Source organism: Cydia splendana, chromosome Z (genome assembly GCF_910591565.1).
Source record: "Cydia splendana chromosome Z, ilCydSple1.2, whole genome shotgun sequence".
Taxonomy (NCBI): Eukaryota; Metazoa; Arthropoda; class Insecta; order Lepidoptera; family Tortricidae; genus Cydia; species Cydia splendana.
This window is the reverse complement of record NC_085987.1, coordinates 12,451,930-12,468,446: the sequence shown is the minus strand read 5'-3', so window position 1 is coordinate 12,468,446 and position 16,517 is coordinate 12,451,930. Positions and strand designations below refer to the sequence as shown.

The following is a 16,517-nucleotide window of genomic DNA, read 5'->3' as shown; positions in this document are numbered from 1 at the left end:
TAAATTTGTCAATTTTTGATTTAGATTAAGTTTAAGCGTAACGTTCATAATAAAAAAAAATTAGGTAATGTTGGCGACGGGTGGCAAAGTTAAGGAATTCTAGATTTTTTTTTACTTTGAGACACTTTTTACACAGTTCTATTTATTGTGAATTCAATGGATATCTGACCTATTTAAATATTGGTAAAAATATTATTTTAATTTTTGACTTGGTCAAAGTTGGGATGAAGTTAGGGTTACCTACGGACCCTACGGTAGATAGTTTTGCCAACCCAAATTTTTAATGTAGGAACATTGATGACGGGGTTTGATCATGTAGATTTTACCTAAATATATTTTTTTTAATGATATAGGAGGCAAATAAGCAGACGGATCGCCTCATAGTAAGCGATTACCGGCATTACCGCCCATGGACAACCGAGGGGTTGTAAGTGCGTGGCCGGCCTTTTAAGGTGGGAGTACGTTCTTTTCTTCTTCACTTTTAAGATCTTTGCTAAGGGAAAGTAACGGGCTCGTTTGAATATAGAAGATCAAACACACATCGTGGGGTGTAAGAATTAAGCTTTCGCAAACGATACCAAACAATACGGTTTAAAATTTTCCAAAATGATGCTGGCTTAAAATGTACGAGGCAATACTACATTTCATATTTGGTTACAAACCAGTCAACAAGAAACCCTAATTGTTTCGTCATGTCCGTCGGTCTGCTCGCGGCTTAGCTCAGTGATCGCTAGTAGGTACTAGAAACCTTTAAGTTGGCTCGGACTCATACCAATCATCCCGCCAACAAAGTAGTAAAAGAAAATCTAGACAAAATTATACTTAGGGTACTTACTTAGACATACTACTTTGACATAATGCTAAGGCCTTTCGGACGCGTCTTTAAATCCATAGGTTTAGGGACTAATCACATATACCTAAATACATACCTAGATATTCGAATATTACGGTTGTTTTATTACTCCAGATCAGAGGTGGTTTTTCCTGTGATTTCTGACTCAGTAGGTACTTCCGGTAACATCGTCTCTCGTATGACACATACGACATACATCCATCAAAATGTCCGAGAGCCGCCAGCATGCACGCACAGGATGCAATGCACATTCGAGTCAACCGTCCCTAGCACGTACACCACAACTTGACGCAATCATAATCCACGGGAACACAAGGTCACTCATCAAAAATACACAGGTAGGTACGGAGGTGAACCAGCACTAGACGCAGTCACGTCGACCCACTTTCCACGAACACCGCGAGTCCGTATGCGACAAAGTGCATCAGCGAGTGCAATTCGTGTTGTCTGAAAGTCACCAATAAGCCCAATGAAGCCGAGATCCCGCTGGCGAGCGCCAGCACCAACCTAAATAGACTCTGATCATCTAAATTGACTTCAATTAAATAACAACCGAAATTGCTGAAATGCGCCATTACTCCCTCGACGTTAATCTAAGTGCCAATAGTCAGGGCGAATGTTTTATTAATAATCCCCAGTAATAATAACTGTTAATGAATAATTAAGCGGTGGCTGCGGCGACGGACGGCCCAGTACGCCCGCGTCGCGGCGGCTGCGAGCCGCTGCCGACAGCTTCGCAACCTTGTCTTACCTACACATCTTTCTTACCATAACACCCTTTTCCTTTATTGAAGTAAAAAGAAGGTAAGTGTATTTATTATGTTATGTAGGCAACTACTAGAACTAAAGATAGACATATAGGTAAACTCAAAATTGCAAAAACAAGTTTTTGACAATTATTATGGCCTATTATGATGTAGGTGCTTAAACGCTGTTCCCACGGCTATAAATCATGTAAGAGACATATGAGTTGCGCTGATACGGATTTACAATGAAGTGCTATGGACTTTTACAATAATGATGTGGGTGTTCGCGCCCCACAATACCATCGAGACAAACAAATATATCGGGTGTGCTTGTGGGAATCCCGCATGGTGCGCCTCGTCCGCGGCGGCAGCACCGAGCCCGCAGCCGGCGCTCGAGGGGGACCGGCTGGGGGAGTGGCTCTCCCGGCCCGCTATTGGCTCCCGCTCGCCTCCGACCCGCGGTCTTAACCGCCCAGCGTGTGCAACGCAAACCCTCCCTTACCACCTAACATTACGAACGAATATGCTGCATCCGCGCGCACGCAGCGCGTCTCCATAGCCCTACTCATTGGCCCAAAAGCTGTGCGGAGCGACATATTATGATAATATAAATTGACCAACCGTAGAGCAAATTCGGTTAGTTCGTTAAAGTTGATTAAAGTCACTTAACCGGGACGGACGCGACGAAACGAACGGCGCGCGCGTTCGTCGATCCCGAGGGCCCGACTAAATGAAGTCAAATTGTTTAATATAGCAGTCGATAAATCGGTCGCAGCTCGGTGTCGGGTGTCGGAGACGCGGACGCTAGAGGTGCGGCAGGTAGCTCGCCGCGACGGAGCCCAGCGAGGTGGGAACGGAGGTAGCGGGCCCGCACCCGCCGCCAGCCGACGGCTACATGTACGTGTGCGGGGACACCGCGCGCTACGAGTGCGCCTTCGAGCCAGGGGGAGCCATGGAACAGCCCAGCTTCGAGGAGCACATGTTCGGCGAGTTCGGCAAGGAGCGGCACGTGCAGGTGGTGGTGGGCGCCGGCGGCGAGCTGCAGTACCGCGACGAGCTGCCCGTGTTCGGCGATCCTAAGCGGAAGGACGAGCCGCTGCTGCTGCAGGGCTCGGAGCACGCGTCGCAGCACCCGCTGCCGCTGCCGCACCCGCCGGCGCCCGCGCCGCCTCCCCCGCCCGCACCCTCTACCGCCACCAAGAAGAGCGATAAGAAGAAAAACGACAACAATGGCATCAAGAAAAAGAAAACTAGGTGAGTACCTACCACGTCGGATTTCCATATTCTATCTTGTTTCTAACTATCCATTGCTTTTCAATTTATGCATTTCGTATGGAAGTACTTTGCCAAGCGCCGCGATTTTGTTATTTTTGTTGCTTTTGCGAGTATTGCGAATATAAAGTTAGGTATATAAGAATTATATACCCAGCTACATATATAAGAATTATATACCTAACTATACCGTATTTTGTACAAGGTTAGTAAATAATTATGTGTATTTTAAGATTGTCAAAAAGTTTTGTGTGTAACTTCGATGCGGGTAAGCGCGGTGAAGGCTACAAGCGTCTTCGTAGCATGCTACGCGCTACGAACAATATCTTCGGCTCGAGTCAAAATGCGTAGGTATTTCAGCTACGAAAAATCCAAAAAATAGCAATTTAATACAAATATACCATTGCATTCAATACGTACACGTGCAGCATTAGACCCAGTGAGTGCACGACTGCACGCAATCAGTATAATAATATACAATTTTATACGACTAATGCGCATTTTAGGATATATCCACCGAATAGAGTTAACGTTAGAGTGCCAAGTACAAGTACAAAAGTAGCGAATTAGACTACTCGTCAAAAGTTTCTACCAAATAAACGCGTCATTCTCTAATAAAATAACTTAACAAAAATAAACAGGTACCTATGTGTTTCTATACCTATAGATCAATTACCAACATTATGATTATGACATATACTTTTGAACGGGTACGTAGGTAGTACAGTAGTGTGTGTAGTAGTGTAGCGATATATTTCTATTTATGAAAGTATTCTAGGTTGTCAAATGTTTATGGTGCGCTGTTTCATTTCATCCTATTGCTGCTGATGCTGACTGTACCTATTAAGGGGCTGTCCATAAATTACGTCATCGATTTTTGACAATATTGGACCCCCCCCCCCCCCCTAAAATCATCCAAAAATCATGCTTCGAATGACCCCGTTTCCTCCTACGTCGTGCTACCGTCATCCGATGTCCAGACCCCCCCCCCCCCCCCTAATTTGAAATGACGTTATTTATGAATAGCCCCTAAGGTAAAATTAAAGGATATGTATCGTAATCCGAGAGTGAGCCGAGATACTGATATTTAAAAACGGACTCTAGTCACGCGATTTCCCTTACAATTTTAGCATTGAATTGTAGTACGCAACCATGAGTGGGTATAACAATAAGTATTATGAATATTATTATATTAGGTCGGTGCTAATGCTATGCATTCAACTGATTGCATAAACATATAGTATAACAATTTTTAAAGACTTCTGAAGATATCTCTTTGTAAAAATTAACCTTGCAGATAAGTTGGTGTTTAGATATTTGTGAGCACGTTGTACGCCCCGATATATCTGACGACCAATCGAGCACGATAGAAATTGCAGTGCAGTGCCGGTGAAATGCTGGCCCGCGCGATCACAGGTGGCGATGGCGGCGCGTGCGACCCCTGTTTAAGTGTTCCACTCATCGCAACGCACCCTAATATTATTTGCATAGCTAATTCAATGATTTTCATATTATGAGAACATATGGTAGGTGGATTCCTTTGCGTCAACATTTTATTGACTCAATAATATAGTTCGTTTTTTTTAGCATTAGAAAGAACTTGAAAGAAGGTAAGCGATCTTGACATGTCTTTTAATTGAAAAACGCTTTTTAAAAATCAATAACTATTACTTATGAAAGCAGAAGAACATAAATGATCGTATTAGATTCATCATTGTTACATATTTGCCGTAACTTATATTTAAAATGTGTTTTTCAATTAAAAGACACATCAAGATTGTTTACCTTATTTCTAATGCTAAAAAAAACGAACTATAGGTAACTTATAAACTAGACAACATAAGGAAAAACGGGGTGGATGAAAATTAATACATAATTTGTATGTACCTACATTATCGCTCTTAAAGTAGGCAACATATTTTTTTGCGCGTGACCGTTTCTCCATGCAAATGTAGAACCCATTTTCCTCTCTGGATAGTAATAACATCAAAGAAAATATTTGTACGCAATTTGATGTAAGTAGGTATGTAAACGACCCCCTTTGATTGACTTTTTTCCCATGGTTATCTCCTGTCTCCATCATCAGATCAGCTCCATGTCATCATAATATTGCATTGATTTACCTACATATGTATGCAAAATTTAAGCTTAATCGAAAATCGGGATGTGGGTCAAATTTAGCTTCCAAGATTTGACCCACACTAACAAAAAAAGTAACAGGGCAAGTTATTTTACTTGCCCTTATTTAGCTTTTATTTAAAAACTTGTTAAAAGAACCGGACAAGTGTGCGTCGGACGCGCCCACCGAGGGTTACGTACTTTTTAGTATTTGTTGTTATAGCGGCAAAAGAACTGTCTAGCTATCACAGTTCTTGAGATACAGCCTGGTGACAGACAGACGGACAGTGGAGTCTTAGTAATAGGGTCCCGTTTTTACTGATTGGGTACGAAACCCTAAAAATGAAATAAAATCAAACGCCCATACATACAATAAATTGTGTAAAAATATTTTCTATGACGTCAATACCAAGGGAGGAAAAAGGAGACTAGGTTTGTAGGAGAAGCGGTCGTCCACTATCCTCTTAATGCTTAGCTTGTCGGGGTGTTATAATTTACCAACAATAGTTTTATCGTCCTATTTTTTTTTACGGTTTTTTGCTTTATCATAAATACGACAGAGGCACATTAGAAAGCATTACCTTCTTAAAATAATTGGTTTTGACGGTCTTCATGATATTTTATATTAAACACACGTGACATTGACTTGTACGTAAACTTAAAAGGCTTGATAGTGGACTACGGAACCCTAAAAACAGGTACCTGCAAGTGCGGGCTAAGTAAAGGAACAGTTTGAATGGCAAGTCAGGTTCTAATCCTGCATCCATCAATAAGGAAACCATTACCTGAATAAGAAACTGTTGCCGTTATGAAATGTTAGATGTTATGAAATGAGGAAGGGGTGCCAAAGAAATAGGGTATGGATATCACTAGCACAATCAAAAAGATCGAAGACTAAGATAACTAATACAACAAACAACATTTTAACGCGCACCAACAATACGCCGATACAGGCGTTTTGTTGAGGGCTGTTATATTCTTGCGCGCCAGTAACAGTAAGATCTCCGATTATGCATAGTTGCTACGGGCTTGAGAACGCTAATACTGGTTCGCCTTAAGCGTGTGTTTGGCATTTGATCGGAATAACACCCCAGTAGCCAACACCGTCTGAGCAATTAATTACCCGTATGTCGACGGGAGGGCAATTGCTCTATCGCGCCGGCCATCTCGGCTGCTGCGGCCCGGGCAGCTTAATAGGGTAATGCACGCAGTCGTCTAACCCCGGTCCAGAACATAAGGGTATGTTGATATTTTATGTAGATACTAGTACGAGTATAAGTGTCGGAATTGATTTAGATAGCAGTTCTCAGAGTGACTTGAGAGAGATGATTGAAGGGAACAGAATACGATACAGTTGCTTTGTTTTTGAGGGATCTTCTTTTTTCTCATTTCAAAGAAACACCCATCGTCACGTACCTAAATATGTTGGTATAGGTACATACAAGAATTTCGCAACATTCCTTACGAAAAAGCAACTACGACGGGTAATATGGGTGGTAAAATTGAATAGCATAGCTATACTCTCAATTTTATTGGCAGGCAGGCAATTAGTGTTCGTCCGTGGGGTACATTTCGTTTCACGCTCAATCAATTTCCGCGCGTCGCGTGCGCCCGCAGCCATATTGCACGCGTCAGATGGTGGATGCGCTGATAACATCCATTTATTTGTGAATATCTAATTGAGCTCATATTTATGCAGGTCCTTTAATTGACCACGTTTCGTGCGTGTTGACCTGTTGGCTGTTTAAATGCTGTCGTAATACATTTTGTACGCTGAACTATTTAACTCTTTTTATTAATTACTACGAGTCTGCAACTGCACGATTCTATGTGATTATTTGATTACATTCCAAGCTATGGCGGTTATCAACAAAACGATTAGCTTTTTCTATCACGTTAATAGTGGTGAATCGACTTGTAGCCAGTACCTACAGGTACCGACCTACTTAGGTAGGTATTGAAAACCAGCACCTAATTTTATTTTTATGATTGTTCTCAGGACAACATTTACGGCATATCAATTGGAGGAGCTAGAGCGGGCGTTTGAGCGAGCGCCCTACCCAGATGTGTTTGCGCGAGAGGAGCTCGCGCTTAAGCTTAGCCTGTCTGAATCAAGAGTACAGGTATATACGAGTTTTATTTCTTATACCAAAAATAACGGTCCTGACGTTATTTATAACGCAACAATTATCTAAATCTTAACTTTCCTTTTAGGTATGGTTCCAAAATAGAAGAGCGAAGTGGCGAAAGCGCGAACCTCCGCGGAAAACTGGGTACATAGGTTCAAGTTCGCCGAGCTCCACGACCCTCGGTGGCGGATTCTCCGGCATCGGCGGCAACCTGCCCGCCTTCCCGCAGAACGGCATGCCGGCGCCGGCCGACTCCTGGTCTTACCAGCACTCGTACGAGCTGCCCTCGCACCACCTGCTGTCGTCGGGCGGCGGCGGCTACCCGGGCTTTAACGCGCAGCCGGCGTACTCGTACACCACGGTCCTGAACGGGCACGACGGACAAATGTTCGCACCGCGCCACTACGAGTACGGTGAGGGCAGCCCGCCACCGCTGGGCGTGCGCGACTACCCGATGATGGCGGCGCACTCGCCGCAGCTCGAGCCGCACGAGGACAAGCTGGAGTACCGCGCGCACGAGCACGAGGACAAGTACCCGCCGTGCGCGCTGCACGAGGAGGCGCCGCGCTACGCCGCGCCAGACGACTTCCCGGACAAGCACGCCGGCTACGAGCCGGAGCGCCACGCGGACCTCGCACAGCCCGTCGTTGTCAAGGTGGAGCCCACCTCTCACCAGCCGTACACCGCACTTCCCCCTTTTTTGAATTGAAATACTCCTTTTCGAAAATATCCATGATACAAGAATAATTTCGAAAAGGAGTATTAAATTAAGTCGAAGAGTACGATGATATCGTTGGCGCCGCGAGTTGACAGGGCAGTTCGCGGGTTAGCAGCTGCCTGCGCCTGCCGAGCCTTTGCTGATAGAACCATGATCGGCCTATCATGGCCTATCGGCAATGTAAAACGATTTTATGTAGATTAGGCCCAGTTCTCGTGTTATGTAATTATTAATTAACTATGAGAAAGCATTTTATTTCCTGATCGTAATAAAAGTAGGCACTCGATAGTTATGTAAGTTAAGATATAAAAATTAAATTATTAGGCTGCGATTTATTACAATTATTATGAATGAAATATTATCAAATATTTACTTATACAACACACAAAATTAATTAATGAGTAAGGTGCAGGGCGACAATTTCGACTGCGGGATAATTTCAACTAATCGAAATATCTTCCATGTTTTACATTATTAAATAGAGTGTCATACATGTCCAGATAGCGAAAATGATGTGTGTGTGTATTGTGTGTGACTAATGTAAAACATGGAAGATAATTCGATTAGTTGAAATTATCCCGCAGTCGCAATTGTCCCCCTGCACCTTACCTATAGTATTTTTTTTATCCTCTACTAATAAGCTCGATGTGAGCACAATCGTGCAATTGAATCTAGGAACATTAATTACAAATAACCAGCTATAAAATTGAATAATTCGTTTGGATATTGTTGATATTTTGTAATACGAAATATCCTCGTGCATTCCTTGTGCCTTATTGCTCTAGGTTAAACTTATCATTAGTTAGATGACAAAAGCCTCCGGCTAACACATGCTAGTATAGATAATATATTATTCCACTTTTACTATTGTAAGTTAGCCGTTTTTTACTTGAACAACTTATTAAGGTAGTTACTATTGTTGCATTGTTTTATTGTCACGATTAGCTGAATTGGCAAACATAAATTAAGTATTTTCTAACTTCTTATGTTTTTCAGTCCTAGTAATGTTTAGAACAGTTACAAAGCCTTTATGTAATAATCATAGTTCGTTTTTTTTGCATTAGAAAGAAGGTAAGCGATCTTGACGTATGTACCTATCTTTTTGAAGTGAAAACTTCTTTAGCGGCGCTGAGCACTTTTTGTGATGGGGAAAAATTGTTAAACTCGTAGCAGGTGTCACGTGACCGTAAGACGTAACCCTCTCTTTCTACCGCGCGGCGAAAATGTATGCCTGAGCCTGCTGTTTCGTTTAGGCGGCGCAGGGCGCTTGCGTGACGTCACGTGTGTCATTGTGTTTTTCTTTTTTGATTTAAATGCCATCTGGTGAGTTTCCCTCAAACTGGTATTAATATAACCAAAGAGAATAGATAGTATAGAGGGGTCCTGTCATAGTAAATTTTGTAGTCACAGTAAATTTACTGCCATCTATCGACACACGACCAAAACTCAAAATGAAAACGTATAAAACTATCAAAAAATTAATATATATGGATAAATGATTTTATTATTTTTATATCATTTTGACCCATGTTCATTCACTGATATCTACCTATGTGTTAAAATTGTTAAATATGAAACGGTGTCGTCACGCCATCTAGCCGAGGATAGGCCAAAGGTGTATGCGCCATCTGTCTGAGAATGACTTTTTCTTGACTTCCGAGGCACGTTTTTTCCTTAGACTTTATTCATCTTATACGGAGTTACATATGTCTTTGATATAACTCTAGTATTCACAGTGATGTGCTTAGGGGTTTCAAGTAATGCGACGAAATAACGCTAGATGGCGTTAACCTCAATTATACATAGTGCTGCAGACATTTTGCACTAGATGGCGCCGTTATTAATATTTTGAGTTACAATGTCGTTGAGTTTTCACTTCTGCCAGCACTCCCGGATTGAAAAACGCTTTTGAATATTATAAGTCACAGCAAAAATGTAACAATTATAAATCACATACGACCATTTACATTCTTTTGCTTTCATAACTATTACTTATCTTATATAAAGAATGTACGTATTAGGTACTAATTTTTAAAAATTGTTTTTCAAACAAAAAGACACGTCAAGATTGTTTACCTTTTTTCTAATGCTAAAAAACGAAGTAAGTTATATAATGGGCGTAGTGGTGGGTGCTTCGTAATTAGTAGGACGTACCTACTGTTGCTGGGATGATTACCAAATATTTGTATTATAATGCTACTTTTTTCTTTAACTTGCCTTTTTTTAACAAGTCTACAGCTAAAAGAGCCAAAGAACAGTAATGATTTAATTGTAGATAAGAGTCATAAATGTAAATATTAGGAAATTACGTGAATAAAGTGTGCCAACCGTTTAAGATCTACCTAATGACGTTTGACTTTTCAATCAAATGCATATTTACAATTATGCAAAGATATTTAGCAATAGAAGACTATTAATATTATACATATAAAGAAATGTATGGATTTGTAAGTTTTATAGGTTTAGTTTATATCATTTACATATATTAATTTAAGTAAAAGTGGCAGAGTAAAAAAATCATTATACAATATTTGTACACTCAAAAAAATAAAACAGATCTCCTTGTTTGATGTAGTTAATTAATTGACGAATTGTTAATGAAGAAAAGGTAATAATAGGTAGATTGTTAGTACTTTTATACAAAGTTTTTACTTTAAACGACATAGTTAAGTAGGATAAACAAATATTATTTAAGGGAAGAGTATGTAACCGTAGCTATACATTATTATTACGTTTTTACTTTCTGCATGTCTATGTTTACATTCATAAATATTTTTAGCTTAAGATTTTAAAAGCAATAATGGATTAAAATTTAATGCACGACGTTTGAGAGATCGCAAATGGTGACGCCAGACCGTAGATTTACAGGAATGTTCAATAATATTAATGATGTGCTTAAACGAGTCTTTTATTTATAAATAAAATATTTTTCGGCTCCTTCCTGATATTTTGTATATTATTGACCAAGCGAACCCGAAGAGTGAGTGAAGGGTCTCCGTTTTATCTTGGACAAAAATTCTTCCGTTGGTCTGTCGAGCTGTTCTTTACAGGGCGCATTTTTCAACCGATTCTCGTGAAATTAAGGTAGAATAGGTACAGCTCACAGAGCTACTAGTGCATAAGTAACTATTTCCTATAACTGAACTAATCACAATAAGGCCTAGTTTCTCCTCTAGGATGGAAGGTCAGGATGGAATCCACTTTCGTAAAAACTTATGTCTGGGATTACGTTGCCAAAGCGGACGCAACGTCCCTTTAGAATGCAACAGGGGTAAACGCTAACCCTCTTATTCATAAACGTTTACTAAAGTTGACAAGCCGATTATAATCGTTTGTCCCTTTCTGACGTAGGTATTGGTATGATGGAAAGGGACAAACGATTATTATCGGCTTGTCAGCTTTAGAAGACGTTTATGAATATCCCCGGTTTATCTAAGATTCTACATAGAATGCAAAGTTTAAATATATTTTTTACTGTAATTGCCGTCAAAATATTGCTTCATTTTAGAATAATTACTGCTCGTTCTTTGAAAGAAAGCTAAAAATGGTATCTCATGTACTAGTGAGTACAGAGATAATTAACTTCCTTTATCTACTATAATTTCTATGTTAATGTCATAGCTGTTGGATCTCCAAAAAAAAATTAAAAATATAATAAAATATATTATTTCAGGTGTCAGCGGTCAATACAATTAATAATTATTTAGTACCTACCCATAACAAAACAATAGGTGTAATCACATTCAAATACAGCTCCTATTAAGGTATTATATTATTGACGCCAACCTATTAAGTTTACTATCGATATCTATTTTTGAGGCCACCCGAAATCAGTTTTTACTTAAGTATTTGCCTCAACCTGGCAAAATAAGGCACAAATATTTCAGTTCATTCCTATAACTCTTAGCACCACCCCACTAACTCGGGGTCAACCGGTTAAACCGTTAACCCAGTGTCAAACTGTACTGGTAACCATGGTAGCTCCCGGTTAACCCCGGGTTAGTGAAAAGTGCAAGTGGCCCTTAATATGGTAAATTAAATAAATGTACTAACAGGCAAAGGTCAACTGGCGGATGTGGTCTCTATCCTGACACCGTCTTGTCGAGCCCAGATGCCATCTCCACTGAAGTGGTACTTTTTCTCTATCTCGTAGAGTGCGAGGCTGAGTATTTGGTCGTCAGTGAGCTCTCCGCACCTCAGGTTGTTGTAGAACCCGTCCAGTTTCACGGCGCCTGTGGCCGGGGCGCCGCTGCGCAACGCCAGCAGCTGTTCTACGTATTGCTTTATATCCAATCTGAAAATATCATTATTGAATTACGTACTCATTCAAGGGAACAATTTTGTACTAAGATTAAATCATAGAAATTCATGTAGGTGATGTAGGGCACCAATTGGCTTCTCGATTTTAAAACATTGATCAATAGGGAATATAACGCATACTCTGCGTAGAGGGCGTCGAAAGCAGTATCACAGGGCCTACCGCGAAACACGAATATTAAAAGTTCCGTTTCTGCCTCTCTATCACTCTTGCGTATTCGATTTTCGCGTTTCGCGGTAGGCTACCTGTAACCAAAGCGCCTTGATGCATCAGTGTCACTGTAAAAACTTCGGTAAAACTTGTCAAAAAACTGTTTAAGGCCGACTATGTATAAGTTACTCTATGGTTTACAAACAACGAAGTGCTGCGCTCTGGCGGCAGAACATTGCAGTAATACTCCCTACACAGAAGTCGGAGTTTTTATTTAAATAATTGCGATTATGCCACTAATGTATTATTTGTTTTCATTGTCTATAGAAGAGGTATGAATGATACATTGTTAATGTAGAAAGTGCAGCAAAGTTCAGCCTCTCAACTCGCTGGGCTTTTTGTGACAAGGAAGAGACGTACACGAATAGGTATTTGACCAAATAAGGCAAAGTAATTTGGCATCATTAAATGATCAACAAGTTCGATCTAATATTTACACAGATACTTACACAGGATATAATAACAACTGACAATTATTAATGATGAATTTGTTTTGGAATCTTTGTTGCAGATATTTAATATTTTCATCAACAATATTTAACGCAGCATGCAGCCAAAACTTGTGTCTTCGCAATTTACTTAAAACAACTTTCAACGGTTCTGTCGATTTTTGCGACATTTCATTGTTTCCAGTTAGGGAGGATACTATCAGTACTGCGATGTCTCGGCCGCACACTTTGTTTCCAAAGCTGCTTATGTACCTGTAATTAAATTATATATCAGTAGGTATAACGTATTCGGCCAACCTAGCCAAGTACAGGTCGTTTGGATAGCAGGTTGTAAGCAACATGTTTGGAGCATGAACCTCCTATTTTGAAGTAATTAACATTGCTTAAACCCCATTTCTTACTCTATGAATCCCACAGACCCGCAACTTGTCTCACCCAATTGCTTACGTAATTTTAAAATAAAATTTAGATGGTTAGATTGACTATAAAATAAATTACTGTTAGTCACTTACTCATTGGACTAATTCCAACAAGGCCTAGTTTCCCCTCTGGGTTGGAAGGCCAGATGGCAGTCGCTTTCGTAAAAACTAGTGCCTACGTCAAATCATGGGATTAGTTGGCAATGCGGACCCCAGGCTCCCATGAGCCGTGGCAAAAATGCCGGGATAACGCGAGGAAGAAGAAGAGTCACTTACTCATTGAATACTTTGCTAGAGGAAACCAGATGATTGAGACTAAAACACTGTTTCTTAGCTGCTTGTATTTTACTAAGTCGGCTCATCATTTTACGCTTGTGTATCACCATCGATAGCACCTGTAATTATTAAAGAGAACAAATACATATAATGGCAATTAATTATGAAAATATAGAATTAATTGTTTACTACATTTAATTTATGTGACTCACTCTTGGGTTGGTTGATAAAATATTGTATTCCTTTTGGTTTTGTAACTCGTCCAACCTCTCGCGCACAGTGGCTGGGCGCATGCAGAACACCTTCAAACATCTTTGTTGAGCCTCTAGTGCTATTCTATACTCCTATAAATATAGTACATTATCCTACATTAGAAATACATATAGACAAACCAAGTATTCAGAAATTTCAGAATACTTTTGCTAATTACACTAACACAAATGTTTGTTAAAATTATCAACTGAAATTAGAATAAAAAGGCTTGTTTAAATAAAATAACACAAAGTGTGTTGTGCACATACTTCCAGAATATCTCTAATTTCCAACAGAGCATTGTAATTATTCTTCAGAATTGCAGGTTCTATGCGGATTACTTCTCGGATGTCTAGGCCAGCCAAAGATGTAACATTTTCTAAAATCAGTTTTGTGTTTATAGGATCTGCTGATATGACAAAACCATTTCTTCTTATTGTTTGGAGGTCGAAATTGATTTCTTTCTCGGCTAAGTGCAATGCTTCTTGTATGTCACTCATTGGTTTGTGTTTTAAAGGCAAATAGTTTTTGCAATATTTCTTGAACTCCTCAGGTGTTATAGACAGCTTCCAGGTGAGATAGCTTTCCAAGACACTCAATCTAACAGATACTGAAAATTAAATATAAAATAATTACTATAACAACTTGTATATATCCATTAGGGATTGGCAAACCACAGCTGAAGAGAAGCATGCAACTCTTTGGACCTGCAATTGAAGCTCTTCAAGACACCCAAACAATCCACACTTAGAAGACTCAAACCAGTCAAAACCACTTTTATAGATTGCTTCTTTAACATTCCTAAAGCTGTTGATTTCTATTCTACTGGGGTTGGGTCTTCTCTTTAAAAGTTTGCCAATCCCTGTGTTTGTATAAAGAGTAGGTTGGGTGACAACAAACAAAAACAACCTGGTCAAATACTGCTTTTTTACTAGTTTAGAAATGACTGCCTTAAGTGCTGGTGGCCTAGCGGTTAAAGAGCGTGCGACTTTCAATCCAGAGGTCGCGGGTTCAAACCCCGGCTCGTACTCCAATGTGTTTTTCGGAACTTATGTACGAAATATCATTTGATATTTACCAGTTGCTTTTCGGTGAAGGAAAACATCGTGAGGAAACCGGACTAATCCCAATAAGGCCTAGTTTCCTCTCTGGGTTGGAAGGTCTGATGGCAGTCACTTTCGTAAAAACTAGTGCCTACGTCAATTCTTGGGATTAGTTGTCAAGCGGATCCCAGGTTCCAATGAGCCGTGGCAAAATGCCGGGATAACGCGAGGAAGAAGAAGAAATGGCATACTCAAACACCAATCACTGATAAACTTGATTTACTTACAAATAGATGTAGTAGAATCATCAAAACCATGTGTTTTCTTTTGACTAGACGGCCACTCTTGGAAACAGTTTAGTAAGACTTCCTCCAATTGGATGTCATCTCTTATTAGTCCCTCCTTTTTGTGGTGTGCTATTGTTCGGGATCTCACTAGTGTGTGATACCTGATTTTAATAATAATAATATATGATTTTAATAGGTAGTTATAATAAACAATTGAGTGTAGAAATATAAATTATCTAGTAAAATACATAAGAAATGTTGCTATGTTGGACTTCTTATGTTTTGGCCAGTATAATATCAAGCATAATTTGCAGAGCTCGGCGGGGGTGAGCCATTTACCTTATAATTTGACATGTCTTACGTCATATTATAAGGCAAATAGCTCACCCCCGCCAAGCTCTGATAATTTGTCTTGTCTAAAAAACTTCATAAAGTTAAAGAAAAACATTTTATCATAATACACACCACACTTACATAATGTTTTCACAGTATTTGGAATTCCAATAACAGTAATATTAATTTTGGAAAAAACCTTTGTAATAGTCATAGTATATAAAATATATTAGAATGCCTACCTTATTAGATGTTTAGGTGCAATATAGGCAAATCTACATTCTTTCAGTATTTCTCCATAGTTGTCTAATGATATTGGATTCATACAGAACACATGTGGGTTGGAACAGGCGTCTAGTGGGTCTACACCAAACTTTTTTAGTATTTGAAGTGAGCAATGCAGTTGCTCTCGACTCAGGGTATCTAAAGTAGGATTTTTTGTCCTCAGTTTGTTCATCATGTATTGTGACAATGATTCACCTGAGAAGAAATAAAAATTTACATCAAAAAAGTTACTATACCTTTATGCATATATTTCATGAATAAAACATATAAATGTGAAATCTGTGTGGCTACAACCTAAAATAATATTTACAAGTGCAGCTGAAAACTTGTTGGGGTGTCTGGCAACCTACGAGCAGGGTCATATTTTGCCCAAAGGCTGAGCTTAACTATACAGCGGGGAAATTCGGCCAGTGTTTGGGGACTATGCCCCAGGTGACATTAGGTTTCGTCGAAAATTGATGAAGTATTTGTAAATACATATTGTAATTAATTTAAAATAATAAAAACAGTGCAGCTTACCAGTAGTGTATTGATAAAAGTCATAAAATGGAATCCCATGGTAGTATCTTTTTAAATTATAGCCGAGTAGAGGTGCTAAAAATGTCGTTTTCATCTTTAATTGCGATCAAAACCGTTCTAATTGTATTGGCCGGTTTTATTATATATAAAATTTAGCTGTAAGTAAATATTTTGTGCAAAACATTAAAAGATCGAGATATCCGCATCGGCAATTGAATACATAGAATTTTGATCTAGAAATCTAGCAACAAGTGGAAATTACAATGCAATAATTCCAAATTCCATACAAA

General features: G+C 39.5%; 3 protein-coding genes across 4 annotated transcripts in view; 1 reads left to right on the top strand and 2 right to left on the bottom strand.

Moving 5' to 3' along the window:
• The window catches only part of LOC134804651 (transcription termination factor 5, mitochondrial-like), a 23,913-nt gene extending 7,396 nt beyond the window's left edge, over window positions 1-16,517 (bottom strand). The window contains exons 1-8 of one of the 2 annotated variants that reach the window (XM_063777761.1): window positions 16,228-16,517; window positions 15,666-15,903; window positions 15,091-15,251; window positions 14,030-14,370; window positions 13,721-13,852; window positions 13,509-13,627; window positions 12,814-13,065; window positions 11,890-12,130 (exon numbers count right to left, since the gene is read on the bottom strand). In XM_063777761.1, the coding sequence (XP_063633831.1) occupies window positions 11,899-12,130; window positions 12,814-13,065; window positions 13,509-13,627; window positions 13,721-13,852; window positions 14,030-14,370; window positions 15,091-15,251; window positions 15,666-15,903; window positions 16,228-16,321 (1,569 nt within the window). In that variant the 5' untranslated portion in view covers window positions 16,322-16,517 and the 3' untranslated portion in view covers window positions 11,890-11,898. Of the gene's footprint in view, window positions 1-11,841; window positions 12,131-12,813; window positions 13,066-13,508; window positions 13,628-13,720; window positions 13,853-14,029; window positions 14,371-15,090; window positions 15,252-15,665; window positions 15,904-16,227 lie in introns of those variants that run through there. The other variant, XM_063777760.1, reaches the window with a different exon arrangement.
• LOC134804655 (retinal homeobox protein Rx-like) lies at window positions 1,744-10,736 on the top strand. Its single transcript, XM_063777765.1, has 3 exons — window positions 1,744-2,853; window positions 6,989-7,112; window positions 7,204-10,736. The coding sequence occupies exons 1-3, from the start codon at window positions 2,495-2,497 to the stop codon at window positions 7,825-7,827; spliced, it is 1,107 nt and encodes a 368-aa protein (XP_063633835.1). The 5' UTR covers window positions 1,744-2,494; the 3' UTR covers window positions 7,828-10,736.
• Window positions 16,044-16,517, bottom strand: part of LOC134804657 (S-formylglutathione hydrolase) — a 352,602-nt gene continuing 352,128 nt past the window's right edge. The window contains exon 6 of the mRNA XM_063777768.1: window positions 16,044-16,054. The gene's annotated coding sequence lies outside the window, so the exon portion shown is untranslated. The remainder of the gene's footprint in view (window positions 16,055-16,517) is intronic.

Bases quoted from the DNA above. Each gene is read 5' to 3' on its own strand.
- LOC134804655 (XM_063777765.1), top strand. From the start codon at position 2,495: ATGTACGTGTGCGGGGACACCGCGCGCTACGAGTGCGCCTTCGAGCCA. The intron at 2,854-6,988 runs GTGAGTACCTAC...GATTGTTCTCAG, and splicing joins ATCAAGAAAAAGAAAACTAG to GACAACATTTACGGCATATC. The intron at 7,113-7,203 runs GTATATACGAGT...CTTTCCTTTTAG, and splicing joins TGTCTGAATCAAGAGTACAG to GTATGGTTCCAAAATAGAAG.